Raw genomic sequence first — 11,301 nt, 5'->3', positions numbered from 1 at the left:
AGCCTCGTGCCAGAGGCCTCACCAGTAGGGCCAACACCCCATGCTCACCAAGCAAGCTTCTGCAGCCAGGAGACTCCAGCACCCCACTCAGCTGCTGGCCACTGACCAGCCTCAAGGGGCCATCCCAGCAGGGCTGGGCTCAGAACCAGGAACTTGAAGAACACTGATGTAGAGTTGTGCATGAGCACCCCAACACAGTACCTCTCTGGCTGACCAGTTCTGTAACCCACATGAGCCGGGCAGGCCCAACAAGGCATACTGGGGGCTCACTCTGCAGGATTCCCAGGTAAAGGAGGTGCTTTCCTGACTGGGGCAGGGCTGCCTGAGCTGACATGAGGGCTCTTGAGTCTGGGATTTCAATTCAGGCTAAGGGACCAAACACCCTACCCAGACCTCTGGCCACCTTGGGCCTGGGAACTGCCTTAATGCCTCTGCTATCCAGTCACTCCGACAGCGAGACCCTTTCCTGCCAGAGGTGGGCAAGGGAGGTGAGCTTCCTTCATTGCTGCAGAGCTCTAGGACTTCTACACCATGCCTTGAGTCATCATAGACTTCCTGTTAACAAAAGCCACACACTCTGTGATCCCTGGCTTTCACTGTCCCCACTCCATTCAAGTGCCACAGCACTGTATACCCAGGGCTCCCAAACTTCTCTGAAGGCCTGAGTGGCACAGGCAGTATGCCAGTCCAGGATGGGGCGCAGCCTTAGGAGCCTTTTGCAGGGAACAGACTGAAGTAGGCAGGTCCCTGAGTTGCTCAGGTGCCATTTCTAGCTCCTCCCAGGTCTGAACTGCACTCTCCATTCTTGCCCTGGGTCTGAGACACCCTTAAAGCAAATCCTCTTCTACAAGTCTAAGACAGCTTGAATTAAGCTACTGCTCACAACCAGAATCCTAACTGAGAAATACAGGGACTACTTCCTCGAGCCCAGAATAGACAGGACCTCTCAAGAAGGCAGAAGGAGTGATCCCAGCTCTGCCCAGCAATCCGTCCTGGTCATAGTACAGCAAAGGGTTACCCAGAGAATGAAGGCAGCTGCTTGCTGGAGCATGTCGGGGCTCAGTGTGTTCATCACATCAAACACTGGTGCAACTTAGGCTGCAGCTAGAAAGCCTCCCCTACTTGAAGCTGAGCCAGAAGCAGTTACACTCTCCAACTAGACATGCAGTTCTCAAAGAACATGCAGCTTCTCTGGGGAGGCTCTCCCCTGCTACTTGTCTCTGCTGCTGCAATGTCTGCAGAAAGATTTTCTTGTCACCATGAAATTGACACTGTATCAGTGGTGCAAAACACACATGCATACATGGGATATGTGACTAAGATACCTCTTTATCTAGGAGCTTTAAAAAGGGGAAGGCCTCTCCACCAAATAAGTTAACTTGATGAAAGTACAAAAGTCTTGTCACTGTGCATTTAGGTTTCAGAAGGTCCAGGCCAATCATTACCTTCTAACTTTGTTCCAAGGCAAAGCAGCCTGCAGTAAGCAAAATGAGAAGCAAGATCCTAATACCCACCCCACAACCAACTCCTTCCATTTTAAGCCCTGCAACCTCATGTACACTCAACACCCCAGATCAACAGAAAACACTCTGAAGTGATCCTCCCATCCCCCAGGAGCTGGGACCTGTCCACCCAGCCTCTTACAGAACGTGGGCTCTGTGGGCCTGCCTCACACTTTGATAGCCTCTGTGGCTATCAAAATACTGGGGCACCTGCTGGCTAGGAGAACCACTTGGGTGCTTTTCCTGTTGTAAGCATGAGAGCTTCCAAATGTTTTACAGCCTCCGTGGTCTTATAACACCCCTCTTCACCACTGCCTGACGACTGCTAAATGGAAGGAAAAAAATAATCCTAGAAGACAGAATTTATTTAGGAAAAGTCACAGAAAATTACTTACAGTGAGGATCAATATTATATCTGACCTTTAAAAACAATTTTTACCCTCGAACTAAATGACATTATACTGTTCTGCTAAATATTAGCAGCTCACAAAATGCTTCAGAGAAAGGCAACCCTTCACAGCTGCTGAGCATCACAGGGAAAACCTTTATGTGCCGAATCCTCACTGCTGCTGAGGGTGGCAGAGCTGGAACGCCACTGAGAGCAGCTGCATGTGGTGGGATGCAGGTAGCAAGCAGAGGAAGTGTGGGAGCTCAGCAGGGAGAACGTCATGAGAAACAACGGGTGGCCGTGGACACCTCACTCCTCTCACTTCTCCAGTATGGCCTTCTCTACTCTCTTGAACTTCTTCAGCTCCACGACCAGCTCCCAATACTTGAGATATAACCACATGAGCCTCCCATTCTGGCGTCTGTTGCTATTCCAGATGTCACCACAGTAGGTGTCATGTTTGAATATGTCAGTCAAGCCAGCTGCCATCTCTAGGTCAGCAGCCACTGGGTCGATGGCGGCACGCACCAGTAAGTTCTTCTCCAGCTCCAGCCGTGAGCGGCGGGGGGTGACCAGGCTGCAGTAGATGTTCTGCCTTTCTGCAAGAGCCTCTCCAACCTCCTTCAGCATGAGCCGGGCTTTCTTCTGCCAGTCCTCCTCCTCCTCCAGATGGCTCAGGTACACACTTCTCAGAGGCTGCAGCTGGCTTCTTTCTTGCATTACCTTAGCCCATTCCCGTTCCAGAAGTTTCTTTTCTTCCACCAACTTCCGTCCCTGAGAGATAAGGGCTTCTCGGTAACTAGTTGTTCTGTTTTGCTCCTTTTCAAGTTCCAGAGACAGCTGAGCAACAGCACGTCGATTTTCCGAGATCACAGCATGGTACTTGGCTTCAAGATCCTGCTGGAAGGCAACTGTTCTCTGGCGATATGCTTCTCTCTCTTTTGCTATTTCTTTTTGGGACTCTCGGGACCAAATCCAACCTGACATGAATAAATTGAAGGAGAAAAAGATACATAGTGAAGAGTCGCAGCAGAGGTTCAATGAATGATCTTTACTCAAAGGAAACAACATATAAAGATAGCCCTTGACTTACAGCCTAAGACCCAAGACTGTACATTCTGCAGGAATGGCAAATCTCTTACCCCCAAATCAGACCAGGACTGAGGCTGAGCATGCAGGGTCCACACATCTAACTCCTATGGCCAAGAAAATCTACCACTGCTTCCCTTGCCACCAACCCCACCACTGTCTGCCAGCTCTGGTCTCAGTGTCCCACAGACTATCAGTAAGATATAAAAAGTTAACATGGGAGGCCGGGTATGGTGGCACAAACCTGTAATCCCAGCAGCTCGGGAAAGGGAGGCAGGAGGATTGCAAGTTTGAAGCCAGCCTCAGCAAAAAGCAAGATGCTAAGCAACTCAGTTGAGTCCCTGTCTCTAAATAAAATACAAAAAAGGGCTGGGGATGTGGCTCAGTGGTTGAGTGCCCCTGGGTTCAATCCCCAGTATGCCACGAAACAGTTGTGTCAGCTCTGCCCAGGCATCACTGGTGAACAGCTTATATCCAAGGCATTTGCTTACGTTCTATCAGACACACAGCAAGGATGTCAACCTCAAGACATGCTCTGGCCTTTATCCCCATGCAAGAGCACTGGACACACAAACATGGGCCTAGGAGAATGGGGAGGCCAGGCTGGGCACTGATGCACTACCTTACACTGTGGAACAGCTGGCTTCCATTCTCTGCTACAGGAAGGAGGAAGGCCCAGGACCTGGTGGCCACAGCACCTGCCAGTGGGCAGGGGCCTCAGGTCTGAATGGAGTCCCCAGCTTGTTTCCCATCCCACTCACAAGAGGAGTTTGCCACGTGGACAGTGAGGCGAGGCAGGGTGGTGGCACAGAATGCCCACCACCTCCTGAGCAAACACTGGTGTTGACCATTTCACAATTGCTGGACAATGATATGCTAATTCCCAGCTTTTCAAAATGATATGTTTAGCTGTAGCTCCAAAAAGCAGTGTGGAGGAGAAGGGCATGGCGGCCACACCTGTGATCCCAGCCACTGGGAGGCCGAGGCAGGAGGATTGCAAGTTCAAGGCCTTCCTCAGCAACTTAGTGAGGACCTAAGTAATTTAGCATTACTCTGACTAAAAAAAAGAAAGAAAGAAAAGGATTGGGATGTTGCTTGGTGGTAAAGCACCCCTGGGTTCAATCCCCAGTATCAAAAATAAAAATTTTAAAAAGTTAAAAAAAAAAAAAGGACCAGCATGGATTTGAGTCTTTGGAAAACAAAAGGAATGTCCCACACATGTTCAAATCCCAAGGCCCAAAGCCACCAAAAGCAGGAGTTCTGGCTCTCACAAGTTCTGCTCTTCCCCTGCCCCTGCTTTAACTCCCGGCAACACCAGGGTTTCTACCAACTTTTCTGGTCCTGCCCCACTTTTGCAGCTGCCCCTCCAGCTGGTATTCTTGCCATTCAATTTTATTTTTGGACTGGAGATTGAACCCAAGGGTGTTCTACCACTGCACTACATCCCCAGCCTTTTTATTTTGAGACAGGGTCTTGCTAATTGTTGAGGCTGGCCTTGAACTTTTGTGATCCTCCTGCCTCAGTCTCCAAGTGGCTGAGATCACAGGCCTGTTAGGAGAATAAAAGGACAAATAAAATAAATAAAAGGTGCCTGTGCCATTTGATTCTTTCTCCATGACATCAGTGATCACGCTGCAGGACCTACTCCATGAAAGAACTGGCATTATTTCCATATACCTGAAAGCTATTCTTACTTGGCTGTGCTGTTGCACCTCAATTCTATAAGCATAAAAGTTAAAACCATCTTCTCCCACCACAGTCCATCCCACCCACAGCCCAAGGCTAGGTAGAGCAGGAGCTGGGAGCCACTCCCAGGCAATGGGCCCCGGAGGTCCACAGGGCCTGTGGCCAGCAATAAGGAGGCAGCCTCCCATCCCCTGCAAGAGCAAGGCTAAGACAGGTGAATATAAAATCCACAGCCTCATGGCACAATACCAAACTTCTGGGGTTTCAATGAATTCACTCGTCCCACCAAGGTGTAGAGAGATCTAAAGCTGTATGAAAAAATAATCAACAGATGCCCATCAGTGCCAGGATGGAGACATCAGTGTCATTGGACAAACACTTTAAAGCATCATCAGAATAAAGTCTAAGCAAAGAAACAGAAGATATACAGCGCAAACAAATGGAAATTTTAGAAAGAAAAATACAACAACTATTTTTTTTTAATAGCATAACAGTTGAAAAGAAGAGAGAGAACTCCCAAAGTTCAGTATTTTCCTTAGGAACACAGACACAAAAGTCCTTAACACTAGCAAGTACAATTCTACAATACGTAAAAAGAAATATACAGCATGACCAAGGAGGGATTGCTCCAGAGATGAAAGACTGGATCAATATGAGAAAGTCACTAGAAATAATCCAACACATTAACAGGTTTCAGAGATATAATCACACAACCCTACAACTGATAAAAATAAAAAATAAAAATTAACAAAATTCAATACCTATTCATGAAACACAGAAACTGAGGGGAACAATCTTTTTTTTAATCTTTTTTTTTTTTTTGCATTGTAGATGGACACAATACCACTATTTTATGTATTTTTATGTGGTGCTGAGGATCAAACCCAGTCCTCACACATACTAGGCTCTACTCCTGAGCCACAACCCCAGTCCCAAGGTGGGAACATTCTTGACTTAATGAAGGGTGGCTACAAAAACCCACAAACACCACCACCAGTGGTGAAACGGTGCTTTCCCTGAAGCCCAAAGACCACCCACAGTCTGCTCCAGGCACCAGAAGGCAAGACAAAGGCAGAGAAATGGCAAGGAGGAGACCAAACCAGGACTCACAGTGCACCATGTAAAAGACCCCCCCGCCCCCCCCCAAAAAAAAAAAACTTCAGAAGAAACACAGAAGAGGATCTTCAGGACCAAGGCAGGCAGAGATCTCTTAGATCTGCACAGAAAAAAGCATGTTAGACTTGCTTTTGAGAATTAAACCTTTGCTCTGTCAAAAACTGTTAGGAGAATAAAAGGACTAACTAGATCAGATGAAGATATCTGTAAACCACAAATCTAAAAAAGGATTCGAATCTAGGACATACTAAAAACTCCCAAAATCCAACATTTAAAAACAATCCAACTAGTGAACGGCCAAAGACATGACCAGATATTTCACAGAAGACACACCCCGATGCGTGTGAAAACATGGTCAATCTCGCCAGCTGCCAGGGGAAGCACAGTGAAAACACTTGAGATGCTTCCACACCTGTAAGAACATGAAATACGAACACTTGTGTGGCGGGATCCTGGACCACTTGTGCATCACCGCCGAGGACATGACGTTAACAGCACAGCCACTTTGGAAAACAATGTGGCACTTTCTTAGAACACTTCACATGCAACTGCCATGAAACCCAGCAACTGCACTTGTGGACATTCATCCTGAAGAAATGGAACTTTTCTTCTGTAAAAGAAAACCTGTAAAAGAATGTTGGTAGTAGCTTTATTCATCACAGCCCCACACTAGAACACAGCAGTCTTGTAGGTGGATGGTCAACTGAACTGTGGCGCACCCACATCAGAGACACTGCTCAGCACTGAGTGACCCACTGGCTACAGAGGCGGCAACAGCCCGTATAGGTCTGAAGGACCACACTGGGTGAAAACACCAGCCAAAGAGGCCACACACTACACGGCACTACTTAGGCGACACCTGGGTGGAGTGATTACGGGGTTATAGGAGGTGTGGCCACCGAGGCTGACAGGAGGCGCTGTCCTGCCTATGAAATGCTGGACACTCTTCCAGGGCAGTTACCCAGAGAAGAATGTGGCCAGGGACTAATCTTTCAGGTGGACATAATTATACTAGTCTCTATGCTGTGTTGAAAGTCATAAAGGTGTAGTTGGGCGTGATGGTACACACTTATAATCCCAGCCACTCAGGAGGCTGAGGCAAGAGGATCCTATGTTCAATGCCAGCCTGGGCAACTTAGTGAGACTCTGACTCAAAATAAAATAAAAAAAGCTGGGGACGCAGCTCAGTGGTAAAGCGCCTCTGGGTTCAATTCTCAGCATCTCGCATGTACACATAATGAAATTTAAATGATCAGGATAAATCCAGCATCTCATCAATACATCAACAGCATTGATCAAATACAGCATTCATCCATCTGCCTTTACTTCCAAACCATGCCAGGGGCTGGTTAACACTCAAAGTTGCAACACAGCTTCTCAAACACAGAAACGATTTTGAAGAATCTTTATAAGAATGTAAAACTAAATGTTATCCTTGAATACATTACCTAAACAAGATAACCATGAGGAAAAATAAAACATTCCTGAACTACAGAAAGCATCATTTCAAAGGCCCAAGAAGAGAAGATAAGAATCTGAAAGTTAACATGAGTGGCTATAAAAGTCACAGATGAGTATGGAAAATGAAAGGGCCTCTCCCAGCCTCAAAGCCAAAAAAGATGACATCAATAAGCATCATTTTAAGCCACCCAGGTCACTCTCTGAGTGGAAGTTCACCACCCCAGCCTCAGCAACAGTAGCCTTTAGCAATGCTGGCTCTGCCCTGCAAGACCAAGTTGAGTGAGCCTTCAATATAGAATCCTCAGGGCTGTAGCTGGAGCACCAGCAGGTACCACTCAGATCCCTGAACTGTGAATCCCACCTGCTCCTGCCAGCCTTATCTCCCGCACTACACACCTGCTGACATGGAAAATTCAGGCACAAAAAAGTCAGTGTGTACAAAAGACCATACGCACAGAGGGCGGCTTTTGCTTTTCTTCCATTCATTTCTTTTTTTTAAATTAATTAACTTATTTATTTGGTACCAGGGATTAAATCCAGGGGCGCTTAACCAATGAGCCACATCCTCAGCCCCTTCTTATATTTTTATTTAGAGACAGGGTCTTGCTAAATTGCTTAGGTCCCTGCTAAATTGCTGAGGCTGGCGTGAACTTGCGATTCTCCTGCCTCAGCCTCCCAAACTGCTACGATTACAGGTATGTGCCACCACACCCGGCTTTTTTCTTCCATTCTGTAACAGTTTCTCACATCTGGGGGTGAGTATCTAGTGGTGCCCAATCAATTCAAACTACATACAGAGCTTCTGGCTATGCTGAGCAGAACTTACACAGGCCAAGTCTCTGGGCTGACTTCCAAACATGAAGCACACATCAAACTTGTTTTCCTCCAGGCCTGTTCTTCCCTATCAGTCTTGACTAGGACACAAAAGCAAGGAGTCACTGCCATGAAACCAGTTATTAAACCAGCCCACACAAAACATTTCTAAACATTGATCTTACTCTCATTTCATGTGTTGAGCTGATTGTGACTGCCACCTCCCAGGGTCAGGTAAACTGAGGCTTAGAAGAATTAAGTAATTTGCCCAGAAGTCACAGAATGGGATGAAATTGGGCTGCACCTGTCAGGTCCCAAAGCTAGGTCTTAAGGTACCACTCCATGCTTTCAGCCCAGAAAACACAAACATCAGAAAAACCACAACTTACGGAAAGCTGCCAATCCCAGCATTGGCACCAATAGGGCATAATTCCACCTGCTTCCACCACCCCCATCAGCCCTGGAATCAGGCCGGATATTCCAATTTGGAGGATCATTTAAGTTATTCATGGAGATATACCTTGAAAGGAAAGGACAAATCATTGTATGAAAGGAATAAAACAACAGTCACTATTATGTCATCTATTTGAATCTCAAGAATCATGATTTTATTCAACAACCTTTTTTCAGGCTGGTGATGTAATTCAGTGGTAAAGCGCTTGCCTGGCACGTGTGAGGCACTGGGTTTGATCCTCAGCACCACATAAAAATAAACAAAATAAAGGTATTGTGTCCATCTACAACTAAAAAAAAATTTTAAAAAATACCTTTTCCCAGTGCATGCACATGGAGCTTTATGGGATTTCAAGAAGGAAACGACGACTTGCAACCTAGTGGGGAAAAACACATCTCAAATCAGCCAGGCACAGGCAGAAAGTCCTGCTTTTTAGTGTGTTTAAACGGTGATTGTCATGTTGGCTAATGGCCCGAGTCACCTTGACTGAGCTGTGGCATGCCCAGATGCTTGGCTGCACCCCACTTTGGGTGTCTCAGGGTTGTTTCTGGATGGATAAGCTGCGCATCCTTAATACCAATTCATATACTAAACTGAATGCATGTGCTTGCATTCTGTATGAGATATACACCTATGTGTATGTATATAGATACACACATACATACATACAGTCATAAATTTCATAGCATTCTGCTCATTGATGAAACACATAGAAGATGGTAGCTCTGTAAGATCTTATCATATAGTAACATCATGGGCCACTTAGCCTGTATAAGTGCACTCCAGGGTGTTACAGGTCAAAACTCCATCAACACATTTCTCAGGATATTATCTCCACTGTTATTCAATGCCTGGCTGTGCACGTGTGTATATATCTCTTATCGATTCCATTTCTGCAGGACCTTAACACAATTGTAAATAAAGACATACAACCAACTGAATAAATGACGGCTCACACTGGACATACTGGTTTGTGCAAGCTTAGTTTTGAAGAATGAGCAGTTGTCTAACAGACAGCGATCAAAGGAAAAAGGTCTTCCAAGCAGAAAGAATAATGCAGGCAGGAGACTTTGGGTAAGTGCTGGGCCTTGCATGAGAGGAAAATGGGGACAGTGTGGGTCTTTTCATACCTCCTGACATGGTGGTCACCAACATGATTAGAGAGGCCCCTGCTTCAGGTGTAAGTTGTACTCTCCAAACCAGGTTAAGAGTCTGCAAGTTTTTTAAGTACCCATGCTAAGTGGGCATGTTCACAAAATAGAGTCATGGAGGCTTTCACCTTGTTTATGTGCCCACCACAAATACACTGATCACAAAATATTTAGTCATGTTGTATGTAAGAAACAAGGAATTAAACCCAATTTTTGAAAAATTTTAATAGGGTTTTAAATAAATATTTAACACCTAAAGACATAAAATTATGATAGATGATAAAGATATACCCAAACACATGGCTCAGAACTTAATATTTGGGGGTTCTTGGTAACCACAGAATTTTCTAAACAATTAGGCAGATACCTAATTTAGAAAATACTAAAACTGTTATACTTTCAAAAAGATATATAAGAAGTATAATCATTCCTGGCATCTATGGGAGATTGGTTCCAGGCCCCCCAGAAGACACCAAAATCACAGATGCCCAAATCCCTTATATAAAATGATGAAATATTTGCATATAACGTTCACTCATCCTCCTGTATCCTTTAAATCATCTCTAGATCACCCATAATACCTAATGTAATGCAAAGACTATGTAAGTAGTTGTTATGCTGTATTGTTAAAGCCATAATGACAAGGAAAAAAGTCTGTACATGCACTGTACAAAGCAATCTTTTCCTAAATATTTTTGATCTGCAAGTGACTGAATCCACTGATAGAGGACCCACTCATAAGTAGGGCTCATTATATAATATTTGTTCCCTGCACATCAATAAAGCATAATTCTGGGGCATATGTCCTAAGGAAGTAATCAAGGCAAAATTTTGAGCACAAATATATTTTTTATGCTCTTATAGAAAAAATTGGGGAAAAAATCAATAAATGACAATGATTCATTGTAAATTTAATAATTCGAAATCATATTCATAAAGTTGTGTACAAGAGGAAGATTTTAATAATACAACCTTAAGTGAAAAAAGCAGGAAGCTAAATTACTTAGGATTACTGATTTATTTTCCATGCAAGATCCCGGCTCTTAGCAAATAAACACACTAGAAAACTACAAATACCATGGGAGCAAGCTAGCAACAGGCTCACAAGCCACGACCCAGGCAGCTTTCAGGGGGGCCCTGGGCTTCCCCGCAGCTGGAGCACAGGAAAGCTTCCCATCTTGTCTCCTGTCCAGTGCGCTCCAATGCTGCTCAGGCTCAGCGCAGGGGGCAGCCCCCTCCCTAGGTGGAAGTGGGGGCACCTCCCCGCGTTTCCTGAGGCCCGAGGGGCCGTGTCCCCAAACACCGGCGGTTACGAGGCCGTGGTCGCCGCCCCTCAGACCCCATTCCCCAGGGTCGAGATCCTCAGACCCTCTCAGTGCTGGCATGCTCGGAGAACCGCCGAGTACTTTTAAGAATATCGGTGTTCGACCCCTTCCCCTACACACTGCCCAGCCCGCCAGGCCACCAAATGCCATACAGACCCACCGGGGCCGGACCACTCGGGGAGCCGAGCACCCTGCGCCCCCGTCCGCGAGTCGGCTCTGCGCAGGCGCGGGATCCAACCCCGACGCCTCGGGCGAGGCGAAATGCGCAAGCGCGAGGTGTCCCCACGCGGGACCCCGGGAGCGGCGGGATGCGCAG

The 11,301-nt window shown here is 46.1% G+C and overlaps 1 protein-coding gene across 2 annotated transcripts; it reads right to left on the bottom strand.

The window, feature by feature from the left end:
* Positions 1–1,848: 1,848 nt before the first annotated feature.
* Positions 1,849–11,229, bottom strand: Ccdc127 (coiled-coil domain containing 127). Of its 2 annotated transcripts, XM_077109507.1 has the most exons (4): positions 11,146–11,229; positions 8,823–8,885; positions 8,445–8,575; positions 1,849–2,870 (listed from the first exon to the last, which is right to left on the bottom strand). In XM_077109507.1, the coding sequence occupies exons 3-4, from the start codon at positions 8,563–8,565 to the stop codon at positions 2,209–2,211; spliced, it is 783 nt and encodes a 260-aa protein (XP_076965622.1). In that variant the 5' UTR covers positions 8,566–8,575; positions 8,823–8,885; positions 11,146–11,229; the 3' UTR covers positions 1,849–2,208. The 2 variants fall into 2 exon arrangements, with proteins under 2 accessions (XP_076965622.1, XP_076965623.1); XM_077109508.1 differs by lacking the exon at positions 8,823–8,885.
* Positions 11,230–11,301: the final 72 nt, after the last annotated feature.

The sequence above is a fragment of the Callospermophilus lateralis genome, chromosome 5 (assembly GCF_048772815.1).
Source record: "Callospermophilus lateralis isolate mCalLat2 chromosome 5, mCalLat2.hap1, whole genome shotgun sequence".
Taxonomy (NCBI): domain Eukaryota; kingdom Metazoa; phylum Chordata; class Mammalia; order Rodentia; family Sciuridae; genus Callospermophilus; species Callospermophilus lateralis.
The sequence above is the reverse complement of the archived record's forward strand: the minus strand, read 5'-3'. Positions and strand labels throughout refer to the sequence as shown.

Coding starts and splice junctions, on each gene's coding strand:
- Ccdc127 (XM_077109507.1), bottom strand. CDS start 8,565: ATGAATAACTTAAATGATCCTCCAAATTGGAATATCCGGCCTGATTCC. Junction 2,871..8,444: donor GCTGGGATTGGCAGCTTTCC/GTAAGTTGTGGT, acceptor TATTCATGTCAG/GTTGGATTTGGTCCCGAGAG.